The sequence below is a fragment of the Monopterus albus genome, unplaced genomic scaffold (genome assembly GCF_001952655.1).
Source record: "Monopterus albus unplaced genomic scaffold, M_albus_1.0 scaffold8.1, whole genome shotgun sequence".
NCBI lineage: Eukaryota > Metazoa > Chordata > Actinopteri > Synbranchiformes > Synbranchidae > Monopterus > Monopterus albus.
In genome coordinates, this window is record NW_018127888.1 from 3,416,884 (window position 1) to 3,437,762 (window position 20,879).

At 41.3% G+C, this 20,879-nt stretch overlaps 1 protein-coding gene across 2 annotated transcripts in view; it reads right to left on the reverse strand.

The window, feature by feature from the left end:
* Positions 1 to 1,625: 1,625 nt before the first annotated feature.
* LOC109951631 (large neutral amino acids transporter small subunit 4-like) overlaps positions 1,626 to 20,879 on the reverse strand; it is a 25,136-nt gene continuing 5,882 nt past the window's right edge. The window contains exons 3-15 of one of the 2 annotated variants that reach the window (XM_020586238.1): positions 19,455 to 19,677; positions 19,301 to 19,356; positions 19,123 to 19,199; positions 11,960 to 12,052; positions 11,393 to 11,526; positions 10,776 to 10,987; positions 6,559 to 6,702; positions 6,287 to 6,304; positions 5,884 to 6,010; positions 5,636 to 5,768; positions 5,191 to 5,264; positions 4,419 to 4,542; positions 1,626 to 4,282 (exon numbers count right to left, since the gene is read on the reverse strand). In XM_020586238.1, coding sequence (XP_020441894.1) covers positions 4,121 to 4,282; positions 4,419 to 4,542; positions 5,191 to 5,264; positions 5,636 to 5,768; positions 5,884 to 6,010; positions 6,287 to 6,304; positions 6,559 to 6,702; positions 10,776 to 10,987; positions 11,393 to 11,526; positions 11,960 to 12,052; positions 19,123 to 19,199; positions 19,301 to 19,356; positions 19,455 to 19,677 — 1,577 coding nt within the window. In that variant the 3' untranslated portion in view covers positions 1,626 to 4,120. The remainder of the gene's footprint in view (positions 4,283 to 4,418; positions 4,543 to 5,190; positions 5,265 to 5,635; positions 5,769 to 5,883; positions 6,011 to 6,286; positions 6,305 to 6,558; positions 6,703 to 10,775; positions 10,988 to 11,392; positions 11,527 to 11,959; positions 12,053 to 19,122; positions 19,200 to 19,300; positions 19,357 to 19,454; positions 19,678 to 20,879) is intronic. The other variant, XM_020586247.1, reaches the window with a different exon arrangement.

The following is a 20,879-nucleotide window of genomic DNA, read 5'->3' on the forward strand; positions in this document are numbered from 1 at the left end:
AAAGGAGGAGACACCCACGTTTAGTTTCAGGTAACTAGGTGTGACGTTCAAGGGAGTTGGTAGAGTTCAGTGTTAATAAAATTACTTTTATGTTGGGAGTATGGCTGTGTATTACTGTATCACTTCTGTTACTAGCTACTGCTTCTTTTACTACTAAGTCATTGTTTTTCTCATGGAAGCCTTCCTTTACTACTAGTGGCATCATTGCTGCTTCAGTGAAATAATAAATATAATTATCCTCATGGTGGTAATAAGATTACTAATGTAACTACCAGCCTGAACAGTGAGATTTGTTTGTTTTGAATGAATTGTATGGTATTTTATTTGTACAGGGGGCCACATTTTAAAGGTCACATGGTTGAAAGATCCCTGAGTCTACATGTTATAATGAGTGAAGCTAAAGATTGTCTGTATTTTTATTTGTTAAAAGCAGTGCTTACAGCTTAGTGAGCATCAGCTGGTTCTCAAGTGTAGTGCAAAATGTCTTGTCTTCTCAGAGGGTGGAGCGGTGTGTGTCTGTGTGAGTCAGCACCCCAAGTGTGGTCAAACCAGTACAGGAAAAACCTGTCAGCTCTAGATTAGCCTGGATCAGCCTGTTTATTTTAGATGACTCAGGCAGTTTATGTCCACTCTGGAGGTCCCTCAGTGGTTAAAACAGCACTGAGGAACTGTGTTGTCTAAACACTTTACCCACAAAGTCCTCTCATGTATTACAATTGTATCATGCAGATACTTCTCTCATGCAGGTATCATGAGTACCAGTATCACAGTGAGAGTCTGACCCCTACTGCTCATGAATTGTCAATAATAATGTCTATGCTGTACTATAATACAAAAGAAAACCAAGTATTAATTATAAGTTGTGAAAATACATCATAAACACTCGAGAAAAAAGGCTTAACTATCAAATAACACAACTAAACTGGATGTATGGTAGGTAGAAAAAATGCAAAAGGTGCACATCAGTGGTGGGAAACAGAGGGTCAGTGTTTCAGCTAAATGCCCATTTTGTGCCAAGGCACTGCCATAAAACACCAATTATTTAGAAAACAAACTATTCATCATTAGAGGAGAATCACTGTCCTAGGACGCTGAGGTTAGACCAGGAATGCGGCAGCACAGAGGAGGACAATGTGAGTCGTTTAAGGTGCGGCAGTGAAGGAATAATTGATTAATTTCCCATTCAGAGGCATTGTAGGTAACTCTCATTCTCTCTCAGGTTTGTGGATTAAGTCAGCCAGTAAATTAATTAAACTGGCATTTTTAAATAACACCATAATAACACAAATCATGTGTATGTGGAACACAGCAGTGCGCATTTGAGTATATGATCATTTTTATCCACTAATAATAATAATACAAAATTATCAATGTCTTACTGCAAATTTGTATCTGAAACAGTGAAAGACAAAAGAAAGACATATCCAAGACATGGATAAGAGGTGGCAATCCAACACTTTGGTTTTAGACCTTGGTTGGTAACAGTAACGTTTGTAATAAATGTAGTGCTGGCATTAAATGAGGATTCATCACTTTATTCTACATGAGATCATCTTCGTATGCACCTGTCTACCAGGTGTGCAGTCTATCTTACATGCCAAGAAATGTGCAAATGTGAACTTTTTAATGAAAAATTTTTTAATTACACATAATTATTTTCCACTTTACAAAAGTTCCTTCACATTTGTCATCTAACTGAATATGGTTAAATCATTTCTGCACCAGTTGTACTTCCTTACAATTTCCTCTGAACCTTTACAAATAACAAACTCATGCAGTTTAGTAAGGACAAAAATGTCTACAGTTCCAACTGATATGTACACACTTAAGAATGCTCCTGAACTGAGAGACAAGACTCTGCCGTTCATGCACATAAAGGCAACATAACAAACGTGAAAAAATATGTTTCTTTTCTGAGTATAAAAAAACAGCATCTTTCCTTTCCAATGTTCTGAATTACAAATCCTTGCCTGAAACTCTGAGTATACATTCTCTCCATCATGCACCACTAGTAAGCAGCCATGTACTGTGTGTAGGATACAGTGGGGGGCAGGTCATTCAGAAATACACAACTGAGGACCATTTTAGAGGTCTAAAGTGCATCATGTGCTATTCATTTCTCAATTACACATTCAGTGGGAGCATCTTATGGCAGCAGAGGCTTGTCTTTCAGGACACCAGTAAACATTTTAAGGTGTGTTTATGGATGGATGGGTGGATGAAAACAGTAGATAAACAAATAGACGGAGAGAAGGAGTGGGTGTATCATATCCTCCCTGGATCCACTCCTCCCACCATCTAAGAGAGGTACTCCGAGGGTCATGGCTGTCTGTGCCTCTGTGAGATACTACCAGGCAGAAAATATCTGAGGAGTGTCACTGTATGGCATCTGGAGACAGCAGACTCAATCAAACTGCAATGATTATCTCCCTGTATCATTCTTTACATGCTTCATGCTCCTCTAGGGAGTTTTCCTTTTTGAAGACATCAGCCTACTCCCTTCAAGCTAATCTTCCTTTATGTCCATAAGAGGTGAATCCAAGTTTCCCAGATCAGATGCTGTGCTTGTGCTTTGTGTTATAGTGCAGAACTACCACAAAAGTGTTAGGAGAGAAAGAGAAAAGTAGGAATTTGAAACTGTAACTTGTTTGGTTCTTTGGAAATCTACTGCATCAGCAACTAAAAAGCAGGTGTTGTTAGTAATTTGAAGGCAATTTGTTGCCTTTATGGTAAAATTACAGCAACTGCTCCTTAAAGCAAAACAATACATTTGTGTAAATTCAACTAGCACCTTTTGAGATTTAGCCATACAGTCCAATAAATGACACATATGATCCTGCCTCTGTGTGATTGTGTCAACATGTTGCCCAGCACCTCACAGAAGCACTTATTGCCACAATGAATCAAGACTCCAAATTCATGTGTGTAGTGAGTAGAAAAACACAGGGCTCCAGCTTTTAAACAAAGACACTGTATCTAACGTGTCTGTCCTGTCTACCTACTCTCAGCACATTTTCTCTTTTACATCTTCAGATCATATACAGGGAACAAAGTTTTAACAACACTTTTGTGACCGTATTGCAAGTACACGCATTTGAGAAAAACAACACTTACATATTCCAAACACACATTAAGAATTCATGACTTAGAATATAAAAAAAACACACAAAACAGAAAAACAGACCGCATGGCAAATTTGAGTGTCTCCTGCACTAATGATGGAGTGAAACAGTAATATAGGACCAGCACTGTCTCTGGCATCATGCATGTGTTGTTTATCCAAACCAGTTTCTCACGCTGCATTATGTAACACACATGCAGAAATGCTGCAGTGTTTTCTTGACTAACTCATTTGTGCATCGTGTGCTGATTAAAAAGCCAACATACTGTGTCTCAGTCCGAACTGCTACCAATACTGCTGTCAGTTAATGCCCTCGAGCACCACAGGAACCAAAGATGTCATGACCAAAGGTGCTACTTTTGTGTATATGCTTTTATTGTAGTCTCCCAAAGAATGTTTAAATCCTCACTAATAAAGGAGACGACAAGCAGCACCATTAAACACTGGATTGTGCTGTCTGAGAGAGGTGAGAGTTTACAAACCAATCAGAAAGGTCACCATGGTAGCAGGAGTCCAAAATGCATCAGTTTCTTGTATCGTCGCTTTAAAGTACAGTACTGTCACTGAGAAGTTGTCGCCCCCAAAATGTCCTCACTGTGGCTTTCTGTTGGTTTGGTGTTTTCTTCTTCTGTGGTTTTTAGGTAGGACAGTCAGGCTGAATCAGTTAGAGAAGAAGTGTGTGTGTGTGTGGCTTGTCACAGTGTATACTGGAAAAATGAGGGAGAGAGACATTGGATGCCACAGTGGTCTGTAGTCATGTTTGAGCAAAAGTGATAGGTAGCATAGTGGTGAGTGTCTGTGAAAATGTATAAAGGATTTGTGAGATATCAGACAAACCGGAGAGAGGTACAGGATGACAGCGTGAATGTATTTATCAGACATTACACAGGAAAGTGTAATGTGTGCCACTCTCCTCTCCCTCTCCTCTTCTATCTGTGCTTCCTTCTCTCCTTAGTGTAGGTCATCCTCTCCAGTTTTTTAAATCATCTTCCACCAGTACTACACGAAGGCTTCGGGCTTGCCGCCGTTGTTCATTTTAACATAAATCTTGGGATCCTCATCACGCTCATCTCTGAGGCGCTGGAGGTGACGGCTGTGGCACAGCAGGTAGATAGGCAGACAGAATCCCAGCATGCTCAGTGCCAACAGGCCCACATTCACCTGAAAACAACATGAGGGTCATGCTAACATAACAATCCATGACTAAAAATCACATTTCTAATGTTTAAAGAACTAAATATTTCCTACTGAACTTGCTCCTTCATTCATTCATGCTAATGTTGATGCGTGATCTTACCCATAGAGGGTCTCCCTCCAGGGGTCCCACCATGGCCATGAAAAGAGGCTGCTGGAGCAGTGCGAACAGAGCACTGATCAGAGACTGCATGCCAGTCAGGCTGCCAAACTGAGAAGATGGGTACCTGCATGGGACAAACAACATGTTGCAGATGGTGAATTCAAGCAGGTGTCCTCACTAACCTGAGGTGGTACTATGAACATCAACTCCTGGGCTAAAGGTTCAATTCCAGCTGAAACAAATCAAATTAAAATACATAATCCAAAAGTATGTATATGGGTATGAACACTTTTCATATGGGCCTGCTTATCAAGTGAGAATACCTTTGATCAACAGTGGACATAACTGACAATTATGGGATATCCCACATATTTATCAAAGCTAATTGTTTTGATTAAAGAATGCATCAAAAGTAACAAAGAAAGATATTATATCATGTTGCAATTTGCAGCTTGCATGTTGCAAATCTGGTGTAACAGGCCTTAACACCTAACATCGATGACCTCACTAATGCTCTTGTGGCTGAATGAGAGCAAATCCCTGCAGCCAGGTTCAAAATCTTGTAGAAAGCCTTTCCAGAAGAGTGGAGTCTCTTACAGTAGCCGATCAACACCCAGGGTTTGAATGAGATGTTCCACGTCACAAAAGTGTTACATCCAGGTGTCCACATACTTTTGGCTATGTAGTATATCTAGTAATTCTATGGTACTGTAGTTTTATACAGTATTGTTGTGTATTTTCACATCATCCTTTGAGCACGTGAGGCACTTACACAGCAGCATAGAGGCCTCCGACGGCAGAGTGGATGAAACCTCTGACAATAGTGTGCAAAATAAAGGACAGAATCTGAAAAGAGAATACACATTTTGAATTAGGTACCAGGTCAGCTGACAGTGAGAAATAGCAGATACTAAATGAGATTTGGAACTAGCAAGTAATATGTAATGACTCCATTGTCCAGTAGATGTCACTAAAGTACTTAGAAATATTAAGAGCTGCATGCCATGTGAACCCCTCCTATCTGAACATCATGTACTATACAGCGCTCATTCTTCTGCCTGAACATCGTGTACATCTCTCAGCCTTTCCCCCTTTGCAGTATTAACTGTTTTTGTGAGGACGCTACAGCTGCGCATGGGAGGAAATGTGTTTCCCCAAAAGGTTCAGAGAAATAACACAGATCTCTATCCTGTGTGTGTGTGTGTGTGTGTATGTACCTGAAGGGGCAGGTTAGGGATGATGCAGGTGACTCCAAAGCCAACCAGGAGCAGGTTGGTGAAGATGAAGGCTCTAGTAGCATTGACAATCTTCTGGATCTGTTTGTCAGGGCGACGGGGCTGACCAGGCTCCCTAATCGACCAGATACATTAGTTACATATAGATATAATACCAGACAGAGTATGTGTGTTATCTTCTTCTTCTCTGCTCTCAGACTAAATGTGCATGTTTATGTGAGCAACCTAACCTCTCGGCACTCTTGTCATTCTCATCCTCGCAGTCTTTGAGCCGCCAGTCCATGACGTAGCCAATCACAGGGGAGGTGACCAGACACAAAAGCTGGAGCACGCCAAAGACGGACGTGTAGATGCTCACTGAGAGACAAACAACAGTATGGACAGACTTATTATGTTTATTATGTCAAGTTCTGAGGCTGTTGCTTTTAAATAAGAATTGTTTAGTGAAGAGGGCGATGCACAAGCAAACACACTGGACACTGACAGGAAGATTTTATGCTTTATGGTTTTTCGGCTTGTGACCACACATTTTACTAAAAATGTTATGTTCTCGCAAGACAAAGAAGACAGATGTCTGAGAAGAGGAACCGAGGAGAGTCTGTGGTTAGAGCTTTGTAGCATTAAGTCTCTTACCTACATGCATCCTCTCCACTGCAACAGCAACAGGAAGCCAGCATGTCAGGAAAAGAGAAAGAGCAAGAGAGATGAATGGAAAAGGAAAGACAGGGCAACAAGCTGAGCAGAAGGCAGCTGTAGAGGATTATTAGGTGCTAGAAAGCAGAAAGAAACAGACTTCAAAGCAGCACAATTAAATGTCTGTCATCATATGTTAAAGATAAAAAAAACAACCATTCACAGCACACCATCTGTGTTAATATACCGTTTAATCCACACACATAACACACCTGTGCCAAGGTCTCCCTCTGTCAGGGACTCCAGGATGGTGTTCATGGCTCCCATGTAGAAGATGAGGCGCAACTGGGTCACACACATTGTGATGAGGCTCAGCAAGAAGATGGAACTGTAGATACTCTTCATGAAGGACTGAGCTGCAGAGGAAATGAGAGATGGGATCGTTAGAGTCAGCACTAGATCAGATCAATTTGCTAATATACCACAAATACACTGACATATTACGAAACATCTCAAATACTGACCGTGACAGGTTTGTTTACATTTATTAGAATGAGATTGTTCCTGCTGCTTTTATGGCACAAAGTGGTTGTTTAAATGAAAGTAAACATCATAAACAGTGAAAAGTTATGGACTGCCAAGGCCCATATGAGTCTTCAGTATGATTCTCTGTGATTTCATTATACAGTGTGCCCTCTGCAAACCTTTTTATGTCTGTTATCTAGCATCAGGTTGTATATTACAATATATTTTCATGATCACCCACTTATTACAGTTATCGGCTGTTTCCGCAGAAGGATAAAATGTTTGCCTGGTGCAAAACCAACATTTCAGTATTTTCATAAACTGTAAAACTCCTGGACTTAATACATGTTCCAGCAAAGAAAACGAGCATTCTGCAGAAATACTAGCTTTTATAATTCTGGTTACATTATAGACATCTATCAGATATTACTTTTGAATAAGCATCCCAATGCTGGACCATATGTAAAAAGTAAAATCCTAAAGGGTTACTCCAGTGAACTAGCACTGAACCTCCGTAATGTATGAGACTCATAAAAGACGCATTTAAAACAGAATGATCAAAATCAAAGCTGCGGGGGCCAAGATATCCCTATTTATAGACCCCAAAACACTGGATAGTACATTTCCCATAATGTACAGTAATTTAATTGCATCTCTTAGCAACATTTCCTGCCTCCTAAATGCAGACTTCTTTCTAACTAAGCACCTCCAGTTTGTAATGCAGGTTTTCTGTAAAGCTGTCTCCAAATCAGAGCCAAGATAACCCCAGTGATATGATTAGAGTTATTTTTCAAACTTTGGGAAGCTCCTCCGGAGCAGCAGAGGACATTATTAAACTATCTTCACTGCATATGTAGTTCTTCTTGTCGTGAGAAACTGAACTGAACTGCGATGGAGTTCCCCCACTAAACCTCTTCTCTAAGGGTTGTGTAGGGAGTGCTATGTTTAAAACATAAAAGTGAGAAATACAGTGTTAAGGTTAAAAATGAGTCTAGGTGTCACCTTACTCTTAAGAACTGCAGATCCTAAAATATATTTAGCATTAACTGGAGAACTTTAGTGCCAAATGATGAACTAAATGTTGCTCAAGAGGCATTTACATCATACATTTATATTCAATTAGCGCTCCAAAATTTGCATTTTAACACACAGCTTAAATGTGACCCCTCTGAAGCCTCCACAGTCTGCAGGTAATGTATCAGCACCTTCATGTACAACACAGTCATCTATAAGCCCCCACATTTTTTTTTACTTTCTAAATTCTTTTGATGTGACAGGAAACTGCAGTGCACTTCCACCCCAGGGTAAGTCTATTGTTATGGTGGATATAAATATTCCCACTGGCTCTTGGGTGCCATGGTAACACATCTTAACCTGAATGAGAAGCTGAGTGGATAAGGTGACTTCTAGAAAAAGCTGATCATTAAACAGATTTGTAAATATAAATAGAAAATTGATACAACTACCCATATGGTGAACCACAGGACACACCTATTAGTGGTGAGTACACAGATGGGCAGATGGGTTTATTACCCAGAACCACAGATATCCATCTAAGGCTCAATAAAGGCATAAGTTCAGTAACAAGTCATGCTTGCAAGGCATTATAATGTTTCATAAGCACTTTTACATAGACATCCTTGATAGTTAGCTACTATATTCAGAGTACAAATAACACATTCTGAGGCTGTGCTAACTAAATGCTAATGTAACCAAGCTAACAAACTCACAATGACAGTGTTTACTACTGATGTTATAATGCTTACAATGACCACAACCTTAGCTAACATTGGTTGATTAGAACAAAAGATGAAAAGTCAGGGATCACCAAAGTTATTGTAATTCATCCTGAGGTGGGCATGAATTTCGGTAGAAGTTGTTTTTTTGTTGTTTTTTTTAATACTTTTTTTAAAGCAAAAGTACTAAAGTGCAGTTTGGTGTTGTTAGTGCTCTAGTCTCCTTAATGCCATAAAAACCACCAGCTGGTGTCTAAGTGTGTAACATGGGCCTCTTTACAGCTACTGACAGATGGAACGTGTCCAGCTGTTATGAAACCAACTATGAGCTAAAACACACACACTTGGACTGGCTGTCACTTCAGCCTTCACCAATGCTTCTCTAGAGCTGCCTGCCAGCACACAACACACCTCCTGAGAGGCCTTTCTAGGAACAGGGTCTGAACCGATTCCACGGTCCGCTTGTTACCAAAGAGACTGCCAGGGGAGCAGCAAGACCGCCCCCACTGGGACTCCCTGACCCCAGCGTGGGAGCCAGGAGGGCCCGAGGAGGCCTGGAGGTGTAGGGGTAACAAAGGTTAGCTTAGCATGGATGTAGGACAGTGGTAAAAGGGTAGTTTAGGTGTACCAGAGGGAGGTGAGGGGCACTTGTTGCTAATTGTTTTGTACAGATGTACTGTAGGTCAAATGCAGAGCTTTTTCAGTGCTAAGAGGTGATGCTGCTGACTTTCCAGCTTTACATCAATAGTACTCTGAATAGTGATTAATAATGTTTTTGTTTATCTGATAAATATAAGTCCAGTATTCACTTTCCTTTTAGCTCCATTTTGGTCTCCAAGAGAAAAACATCCTGAGAAAAACATCTGGCTTTTTAGAAGCTCAGTACCCTTCCTTGTTCATCGGTTAGACAATAAGTTTCTGCAATTTGGTCCTGCAGGATTATCAGAGAGTATCTGTTCCCGAGGGACTATGTCTCTCGGCTGGCCTGGGAACGCCTCGGCATTTCCTCGGAGGAGCTGGAGGAAGTGTCTGGAGAGAGGGAAGTCTGGGCATCTTTGCTTAGACTGCTGTCCCCGCGACCCGGTTCCGGATAAAGCGGAAGAAAATGGATGGATGGAGGATTATCCGAGATTTTTTTACACAAAACAACTGTTTGTTGCAGCTAAAAATTAGACTGACAAGTGTACTTTGAATGCCGTACAATCTATGAGAAAAACCATTAGAAAAAAGCCACAGTGCTCTGTGTAGCTAAGAGGTGTGACAATTCTCTGTGGGTTTGTCACTACAAGCGACAACCTTCACATTACACTTAGTCATTTGCTAGTGTAAAATTGAATGCAGTTGTGTTTGCTTCATGCTGTCTTATGCAGTGTACAATCATTTTTAACAGCTTTATTATTGTATTAGCTTCCCATGTGTGTGACTAGGGCTGTATATTGATTCACTATCATTATATTTATTGACTTGCTGCTGAATCAGGAGAGAATAACAAGATCTCACCATGTTCTGTTAAATTCTTCTGTATGAATGATTCGTTCAGAATAAAATGCTTTTAAAAATACAATAAGTAACTGCAGATTTCCTACTTATATGAAAACTTTAGGCTTCTGCATTGCATATCATGGTCAAGTTGCTTTCAAAATCAAACATCCGTATTAATGGTGAATATCCAACAATCTTACAAACATTCACTGTGTAAGACAAACCAAATAGCTTAATGGCTTGTTTCTGACAGTCCATCCCATGAGCGTGGGACAAAGTCTCGTCTGTATAGCTTTTGTCCGCTTTTAGACAAATCTGGCACGGAGCAGCTCTCCTGCTCAATTCATTCACAATGCCGACTCAACCAGCAGACTGGCTTTTGACATGCTTGAATGAATATTCATAAGTTGGCAAAGAGGACACAACAAATAGTGGGACAGCCTTTGCTCAACACTGAGTCATTTCAGCTCAAGCAGCACTTCTGCTGACTGCTCTGTTTTTGGAAAGCTCTGCAGCATTTGGATGTCTTCTGTCTCACAGATATGCAGACAGCACTGACGTTCTGTTAGCAGCATGTTGGGGATTTTTGAAGAAGCTGTGAATGAGCTTGTACAAACAAAAAGCAGTACTAGAAATCTTCCAAGCAACACACATTTCATTCAACTTCCACATTTTTACTTTCACTACCAACTTGCTACTGATTCCTGACATTACAAAACGTCTACGGTCTTCTGTTTCAGACTTACTCTCCTCCTTGGACTTGCCCTTCACTTCCAGGTCGACAGTGGACAGGCACAGCTTGTTGGCCTCCTGCGTGGCCAGGTCTTGAGTCGGCTGTTGGTGCTGTTTGATGGCGTTGCCGACACTGAGACGACGCCCCACATTGGTCACCTGCCGGTAAAACTGCTTCCCAGTGATCTTGTGGTCAAAGCCCAGCCAGCTGAACTTGATTTTCACCCTGAGGGAACAGTGAAAGAAGACAGCAAGATAAAAGATGATATTCACCAAAGCAAATGTAATGAAAAAGGAATAGGAACATGGGAGGGAAGGGACAAACTGCAGACATGGATGACAAGGGAAAAGACAGAAGGAGACAAGATCCAGGTGAATGAGAGCAGCTGATCATCTCTTTTAATGGTCTTTCCTGTCTCTCGGGCTCACTTGGACTCTGCTGCATTACACTGGGATTTCCTGGGATGTCTGTGTAATCTAATACATGTGTATGTGATCTTTGTAGAGAATCCAGGCTGTCTGTGCTCAGCCTGAATACATTTAGGTTAACTAATGTCATCACAGTGGCAGCTTAATAATGATAGCTAGCACCTACTGTAATGTCTATTTGACTGTGCGTGTGTGTACATACGTGAAATCCATGTCCTCTGGGCCGGGGAAGGGTTCCAGAGGCCAGTTGACGAAGCAGTTGAGGAAGACAAGACAGGCACAGCCAGCCCAAACCAGTAGGATGGAGATGAAGGTGGCACCCAGATCATAGATCACCTACAGATGGGCAGATGATGCCAAAAAAATATAGTAAAATGAAGAATGAATGACACATTCTGTGATTATTCTTTCTTAAGGGCACTGCACACAGGTGGCGCTGTATTGTGGCCCCCCAACACACACTGGGAGCAGCATGAATTCAGTGTGGGACTACCGAAATGGGCAAGTACTTCAACATTTGACACCTTTGAGGGCATCAGTGCTGGAAAAATAGGACAATAGTATATCCTAAAATGTTGTCGCACATCAGCCTGCAATGACGCACGTCAGTTCGCCGCTGGTGTGTTGGCTTTCACTGAAAATAATGGGTGTGGTTGTTTTAACGTGTCACAAGCTGCCTGTGTGCGGTGCCCTTTAAATCATCAATAAATCATATTTATGATAAAATCAAGAATCAGGTGATGTAAATGACTGTGCAATCAAATGTTACCTTAATGCCAGGGAAGGTGACAGCAGAGGAGGCATAAGATCCAATCATCAGGGCGATGAAGGTTGACCTCAGGTCTCCAAACATGTTGGGGAGCTATGGCAAGAGCAGGATTACAAACAGGAGTAAGGTTATAAACATAAACATAATACACAGAAAGTCTCCATAAAGGTGCATTCAGAACAAAACTGACAATCTCAGTCTTCATCGCTGTTTGTTTACATTATGACACACTATTAGCCTGGGACTTAAAGGAGAGCAATTAACTTCCCACTTGCTTCAACAACAAGCAGAAACACAGACTGATCTTGAGCTTCTCCAATTTCACTGTGGGAGTATAGAAAACGTTTTGAAGTGTATCATCCCAAGTGCTTCACTGATGGAACAAGGAGGATTTTTGCCTTTGAAGCAGTAAAAATGTTGTGTGGGCACTGCACACTGTGCTGCAGCACTAAGAGGCACCACATCGTACTGACTTAAAGCAAAACTTTGTAACTTTTGAAAGAATAATTAAGAATGAAACACTCTTTTGCTCAGTTGAAAAGACTTAGGAGTTGTGCTGCTGCAGTCTCACCTGGTCTGGTTATCTTATGTTAGCAAACCTCCCTGCTCTGCACACACCTAGCCAAACAGTTCTGGTACTACTGGTAGGCCTGTCACCACAAAGTACAAACTGTGCTGCTTGCAGCAGGGCGTTTCTCACACTGTTTGTGTCCCAGTATTTGAAATGGTGCAGGGACAAAAAAGCCAGACTCATCTTGCATAATGACACTCAACCTTCAACTTGAGCTGTGAGTACATGCTGTTTTTAACTAGGCAACTTCAAACTGTAAACATCATGAAGTAAACAGCAAAGAGTAAACATGTGGCTTAACATATGTCCGTGTGAACTTTAATTCATGCCATTTTAGAGATTACAGAGGAGACTCCCCCAGTGCCATAATTGTAAATATAACCACTGTACATATTTACCTTAAAGCTCTTTTGCCATAATGTGTAAATATGTATAGATAATTAGAAATAGATTGTTTTTGCCCCCCCCCCCCATTTGATTGTACATACTGTAAAGTATATTCCTATTTGAATACATATATTTTCTTGCTGCTTTACAAAAGCACATTATGAATCACTGCACCAGAGTCAAATTCCTTGTATGTTTAATGTACTTGACCAATAAATCTGATTCTTATTCTGATTCTGATTACAATATAGGATTTTTAGAAAGAGGAGAGAAAAGCAAACTCCAAGTCACTGGCAGTGAGCGAAGCGGTTCCCTGGAGAAAACCATAAAGGCAGGAAGTTCAAAACATATAATGTTATTATGGGTCATGAATTGCAAAGCTATGCTCAGAATTCCCTCCAGTTCCTCCCTCATTGTCTTTATCTGTCCGTCCAGCCGTTTGGTAACCACAGGGTGCAGCTTGTTAGGCAGCTGCTTGAACCCTCTCACCCGACACAGACATCACTCCTCAGAATAATTGGACCAAAGGTAAGATAGAAAACTGTTACACCACTGCCAGGACTTCCAAAATGAAAAGGGCCAGGAGTTCTTAAGTTCCTCTTCCTCTGTAGCTCCGTTACTTTTGGCCTAGTTTGTGTCTAGCTCAGCAAACATGATGTGGTCATGATAAATCAAGGCCAACTCCTGATATCTACGCAGTCAACAGGCTCACATTTCCCCACTTCCTCATTCTTTAACATGCCACATTTTTTATGTCCAGTCTTTTGCAAGAGCTCAAATAATAGCAGGGTAAGGTTTGATGTCAGGGACTGTATGAAAATTATTACAGGGCTGAAGGGCTCAGAAAAAGTGGAAAGCCATTTTTCTTCCTGGCTAAAGATAGTGCAGGTTTTTGGAAGTAATGCTTTTATCAGGGCTTTCCCTATCACAGAGAGGCTTAGTGCAGTGCCTAAGTGTTTTTACAGCGGGCCTAAGCAGAGTGAACGGGAAAAGGTGACATATCAGAATGAATGTAAAGACAATGATGACTTGCTGAAAACTAACAGAGATGTAACGTCATCTCAGAATGAAACATAAGCTGGCAACAGGAATGACCCGTCAATCAACAACCTTTGTCAATGAGCTTTTGCTAAGCTAAAAATGTGCTAACATGCTAATAACGTTATAACAGATATGGTTTTATCTTTTAAAACTTTTGCTCCTTAGCCTCAGAAAACCTTGAATCATTTGATATTCTCTGAAGACATTTGAAAAATAAATGATAAAACTTGGGTCCATATTGTTTTAAGTGTTTAAAAAGCCCAAGGTTACGCCCCCTCACCATCCCAGTAGTTTTTGTATAGTTTCTAAGTCACTAGTCCAGTTTCCCCATTTAGGTTCCAATATTCAGCATAGATAAGAATAAGGCTACTGCAAAGTGGACAAGTCAGTCCCTAACCTCTTGGCCATGGTGTCTCTCCCACTAATACAACTGGGCTTGTTTATTTTCTCTGTGAACAGGTTAGTTCCAGAGAAGCGCTGTTATCTCTGGCAATAATTTATGCAAATGCACAAGTGGGAAAAAACAACAAATCCATGTGAGCAAACAAGTGCAGGGCCAGAGTGAAAACCACAAACTATCTGTGATTACAGCAACATGTCAAAACCTGAGGAAAAGCCACAGCTGGCCCTCGTGAGGCTGCTGAGTGTCGACTCGATGAAACGCATACGTCACTGTGAGTGTGTCTGGGTCACTGGGTCTGAGTCACAGCCAGCTGCTGAAACCAGTTTGGTCTGCTAATGAAAGAAGAAGCAGGGATTAATGGGTTTAGCAGATTATGTGTGTGTGTGCGTGCGTGTGTGTACTGATGGGAAGAGCAGATGCCCGAACTGACAAGAAGCAGATAACAGTGTTTTGTTGCTGAAGTCGTCAATAACCCATCAGTCAAGCAGACAGGTGACTTTGTGAACAAAGAACCTGCTGTGGCTTCAGGTTGTCAACAGTACAGTAAGAGTAACACACTGGTTAAACACTCTAAGGTGATCTTTAGGGCCAATGAAAGGTCACCAACTCTAATGAAAACACATTTTACATTATGTTCTTGCTGGCTCATGAAAACCAGCCATATGGATTAATATTAGCTTAGTGTAGTTTCAGAATGCTAACGTTTCATCCTGAGGGGACATGGACTTTGCTGCTCAGAAGAAAAAAAAAATCAGTCTGTAAATTCTAATCTCTGTTAAGGTTTAAACAAGATGTTCCTTTGGAGATCAGCACTCTGTCTCGTTAAGGGAATATCCTGCCTGTGTTACTTATGTGTCACAAAGTTCCTAACCAGAGGCAATCCAAGAATTTGTTCTGAAAGTTTCACCCCACCTATTCTTTTCTACCTCATTAAACGCAGGCTTTATTCATCTTCAATTGTCTCCCAGTATCATTTGCACCACAAATATCAGAGTCGGTACATTTATGTCCAGTGCGAATGTTGAAGGAGAAGACAGAGTGCACTAGTGAGTGTAGATACCTCTCTAACATAATAACACTTTCCATCCACTTTGTTGTTTCTTCTTCTCTGAATAGCTCTTTTGTTATCTCTGTGGTCACAGCATGTCCATGCAGAGAGTGGAAGGGTACAAACATGGACAGGCTCAGTGTCTGGATAGCCACTAAATGTCTATTTTAGCTTAAGAGTAGTCACCTAGAGATAAGAGATCAGGTTCCAGTTGGTGCAGGTGCAGCTTTTTTTTGTGCTGGCATTTATGTGATTTAATCAAGAAAACACAAAACATATTCTTAAAATGATGAAAGAGTTTATCAGTAAAATGATCTGTTTATTTTAAGGTTTTGTTTGAACAGTACCCAGGTAAAACCAGCTCTATTCTTATTCTATTGAGCAACTCACACGTGTGAATGAGGCAAGTTTAAACAAACTCTTCACAGAACAAAAAATATGTCAAATACGTCTGTTATTGGTTATGTACTATATATATGAATGAAACAAATATTTTGGAAGAAACCTTTTTGGGTGATTTAGAGTTAGCCTATTTAAAAACACTCCACCAGCTCTTGGGCTGCTGCCAAAATGTCCAGGAGAAATGTAAATGAAACCAGCAATGTTTTACAATCAGCAATGTAATGAAAGAGGTCAAACCCACTCATTTCACCCAACCTGCTAATCTAATAAGTAAGAGGTTGAGAATGGTAAACATTATAGTTGCAATACATCAGCATGTTAGCATTATGAGCAAGTTAGCATATTAGCAGTTAGGTAAGTACAGCCTCAAAAAGGCTGTTAGCATGGGATCAGACTTTTGTTAATGCTGTAATATGTGTTTACTTCACCGCCACCTGTTGAAACCTGCTTGGCTGTGATCTGGGCTTGTTTGGATGAGAGTGCTGAATGTTGTTCATGTCTGACTGTTCCTGTTGTTGTCCTTTACTTTTGCACATATTCTGTAAGAGTAACTCAGTGTGTGCTGAGTGTTAAAACTGGAAACGAAGAAGGCAGAGTGTAGTGTGACAAAGAGACCTGTGGTGTGAGAAAACATGCTGAGCCTACAACCAGGTATTGGGGGGGGGAGCAACTGGCCAGAGCTGATTGAGAGGAAAGAACAGAGAAATGAAATAAGGAAGAGGATTTGCTGCAGCAAGTGGAAACTTCAGCTGCTGGCTGCTGGCTGACTGTGAACCAGCTCTGACCAGTCCTGGCGTGACGCACAGGATAGAACTCCAGCTATCATGCAAAGCAGCCGAGTGATTGTAACATTAGCAAACATCAGATGACGAACACCAGACTGCATACCTCCATAGCTTTGCCCTCATGTTTTGCTCCCTCTTATTAGAGGTCTTATGTTTTTAATTCTGAGCTTCATATCTTTTTAGTCTGTAACCATTAGAATCTAACACCAAAACACAAAAAAGCACAAGCGTTTCCAGCAGAAATAAGTTCTTGAAAGGGTGTAGATATCTCTGAACAGGTACACCGTTGTGTCTAGAAGGGATTTAAACTAATTACAACTGCACCCTAACATAAAGACTAGATCCAGCAGTCACGTGGAACAGCCTGCTGCCAGATTCACACCACTTCCCAAACGTCCACATGAGCCTGATATTAGTGACTGCCACTCTGTGTGGACTCCAATTTCAAATTACTGAGCAACACTTGACCTTCGGCATTCATTCATCCTTTCCCCACTTATCCCCTCAGTCCCTTCCTTTCATCTGCTCACATTCAGTCAACATAACACACTGTCCTTTCTTCATCTGTCCCTGTTATCGTCCCTCACTGGGTACAATGAAGTGCTGTGTGTGCTTCATAAATTTTCCACCAAACAATAAATCCCTCCTAGTTTCTCAGCCCTGCCTCCAAGTTACAAGCTCATTAATTAGGAAGAACATTTAGATTTCTCAACTAAACACACATCAATCGCCAGAGTGGTGACAGTTTCAGGCTGCAAATCAGTTAGATGATCAGTCAAGTAGCTAGCAGGCACATAAGAGCGTTCCCAGTGGCACAGAAGAAAAGGAGTGGAAACAGGGGAAATACACATTATAAAACATCAGACAGAAAGCTGATTAGGGCAGAGCAGAGCTCCAAATCTAGTAAGGAGAAAGGGCTCAACATGTGCCACACGGGAGATGAAGGACAAGAGGAGGAGCTTCACATGTGCCTGTAGATGTGTGTCTATAGAGTGGAGTCTGTTTGAGAACATTTAAAAAGGAAAAGGAGATATTATCTGTAATATGAAACTGTTTATAAGCACATAATGGGAGGAATCAAGAGGAGAGAGGGAATACTCCCCGCTCCACATGCTTCACTACCTGTTTTCCATCACAGCCAGGACACTAAGTACTGAGTGTGTGTCAAGAAGGAAGCCAAGCAAAAAAATAATAATAAAGATAAAATAAATCAGAACTAGGGGACGGAGCCAAACAGTCCAGTTTAGCTCATTAGACGCAGTAAGAAAGGAACAGAACTACACAAAGACAGCACAATGAGAATAGATTGAAAGAAATCTCTGTTTCTCCTCCAGAATTACTGAAACACACACTGGGCGAATTGTCTGGGTCACCTTCACCTGAGGAATTACAGTGACACATGATGCTGCAGCCCCACAGGAAATAAAGGCTACAGTTTCTTATAATAGTTGTTTTCCTCAGTAACAACCCTTACCCCACAGAATTCAGGAAAGAGCAGGAAAATCCAGAACAAAGCACAAAAACACTTGCTCTGTCTTGATCTCTCTTTCTCACACTCGTGCAAAAATGTTTGCAATGTAAGCAAAACATTTGTTGAGGCATCCAGTGAGCTGTAGGAGTTTGCAGTAGGTTAGAGGTGCTCCACAGCTACAACAACACACAGTTGCACACACATAGCGCTGACACACAAGACACTTTTGACAGTGAGAGCAGCTGAAAGTGGAGAAGACAAAAACAACTAGGCTGAGAGTGGGGGGGGCTGATGGGGGGGGGGCGGGGTGCAAACCAGCTGGGCGACTTCTGTGTCTGAGTGTGTGTCAATCAGTTCAGCATGAATAGGAAACAGAGATGCAAGGGTGGGGAGACACATGCAAACACACAGTTCCCCTGTTGCTGCTTCCTGTTTGTTTCCTCACTGACGGTCTGTCTCTGCTCTCTTTGAGATAAAGAAATCAGAGACAGGGCTTGTTAGAGCAACTAGACTTGGGATGTCAACAACACACACACCCTTGTGTGAATTAAATAGTAATGAGGGGATGCCCTTTTTTTTTTTTTTTTGCTTGCAACCAACTGGTGAATACTAGATCATTAATGCACACTCGCTCTCTCTCTCTCGATGCAGCGTTTTCTGATGAGATCACCTCCACTGTGGCTCTCCTTGTCTACTCCATCCCTCCATTCTCCCTGGTCTGCACATCACTGATAGTGGCTTTTCTTCCACTAAACATCTTCCTCTTTCTCTCCTTCTTCATCCATCTTTTCCCACATTCCTGACCTGTAATGTATCTGTCTCTCCTCTCTTTCTCTCTTCACTGACACTCTTGTTTCTCCAACTCTTCATCACTCCTCCCGCCTCTTAAGCCTCCCTCCACCCTTCCATCACCTCTGCTTTTTCCTCATTTCCTCTCACATCTTGGTATTATGCTATACTGGCTTGCTGACACTGACATTCAGCTGACACCGTTTCTTTTCTTTCTCAAAATGTAAGTACAGCACAGCACTGTAATCTCTTTAAACCTTTCTTACCGTCAGAGAGGTGAAGGTCATGCACATGCCTCCGAACCCATTCATCGCCAATGCAAAGAAGATCAGGATGGACAGATCTGTGAGGCACATTAGTGACACAGACACATGACAACTCCCACACATCCTGTGTCACCGCCATATCGATACACTCTGACATGACATGAGCAGAGATACGTACTGTTGGGATCGCTTGCTCCATATGCGATGAGAAGGCAAGAGAAGGCAAAGCAGGCGCTGGTAACACACAGAGTAATGGGCATAAATAAGGCAAAACAACCAGACCTTAACTGTCAACACATCGTGTCAGATTTAGTTTTTAAATCCAGTCTGACCTGCCTACAAGCCTCAGCTTCCGTGGTCCGTATTTGTCCATTACGATGCCCATGGGAAGGGTGATAGCAGACAGCAGGAAAGAGCCCACAGTGAAGGCCAGGTTGAGCATCTCGTCCTGCTCCTTGCAGATGGACCAGCCATTCATCTCCAGGTGCTCCTGCTCAGCTGGCCTGTCATCCTCAGCAGTGGACGTGTTGGACATGTTGAGGCTGGAGCTGTTTTCTGGGTTGTGACAAAAAAAAAAAGAAAGCACAGAGAAAAGGCCTTTAGATTATTTGAGCTGTGACATAAGAAAACACTGTTCTTAACTGGTTTCTTATGTTAAATGCTGTAACACTGTATCATCATCTGCAAACAACACACTAAAGTTAACCACTATGTCCAGTCTGCAGTGTTTTATACACACAGGCAGAAAGTAACTACTGTCTGTACATTTACTTATATGCTATGTACATATACTTTACTGCAGTGTTTCCACTTTATGCAAATTAATACATCAGTATAATTCTCAGGGGGCTTTAATGTTAAATATAATTATTGAGTTATTTTAGTCACTAATAATATTTCTGTCGTTTTATTTTCAGTAAATAAAAATACAGGACTTCTGCTTGTAATTAAATACTTTTAAATTGTTTTACTTTATCCTAAATAAGGATCTGAATGCAACATTGGAATCATTTTTATGTGCTTCTGAGTGTTTTTGCATAAGAGATGCAGCTTTAAATCAACTTGTGAAAGTCTGTATGCTGCACAAATCATGGATCATCAGTCTATGTGCACTAAAAATTATGATTAACAAAGTCTTAAAAGAGACTGTTGACTTGTTGAACCACTGTAAATGTTACAGTGTGATCTAAACTAAACAGCTTCTTGGTATTTCAAGGGAGTTCATTCCTAATGTTGCTCTGTGAGGCCTGAGCTTCTACATTTACACCTCCTTCTCTGGGAACTGAGCTGTCGATGGAAAAGCCAGCAGACTTATTTAAGGTCATGTAAACAAACAGGTGGGAAAACAACACAATACAGGGTACACGGGCGCCAGAAATAGTCACACATGAACGTCTGCACGGTGGAGTGGAACTCAGTCCTCCTGCTGCAGGATCGCTTGTAAACAGTCTGCTGAGTTCATACGGTCTATTTTCGTCTATCTGCTCTTTTAGGACATTGCCTCTGGTGAAACTCTGCTGGTATCAACACAGACAGAGCAAGGAAAACAGCTCGTCACTCACCTTGACTTGTTTTCGTTTAAACCGATAGACTCAGCAGTTCCCAAATTTCAGCATCTGGATTGAGGTGGGATGTGCTACAAAGTACTTAGTCATCAGAGAGTTTTCTACATTTTTGTCCCGAGGGCAAGTTGTCAACAGCAGTTAAAATCTCTAGTAAACATCAGCTTTGCCTCTATGTTCTTACAGAGCAGTGTG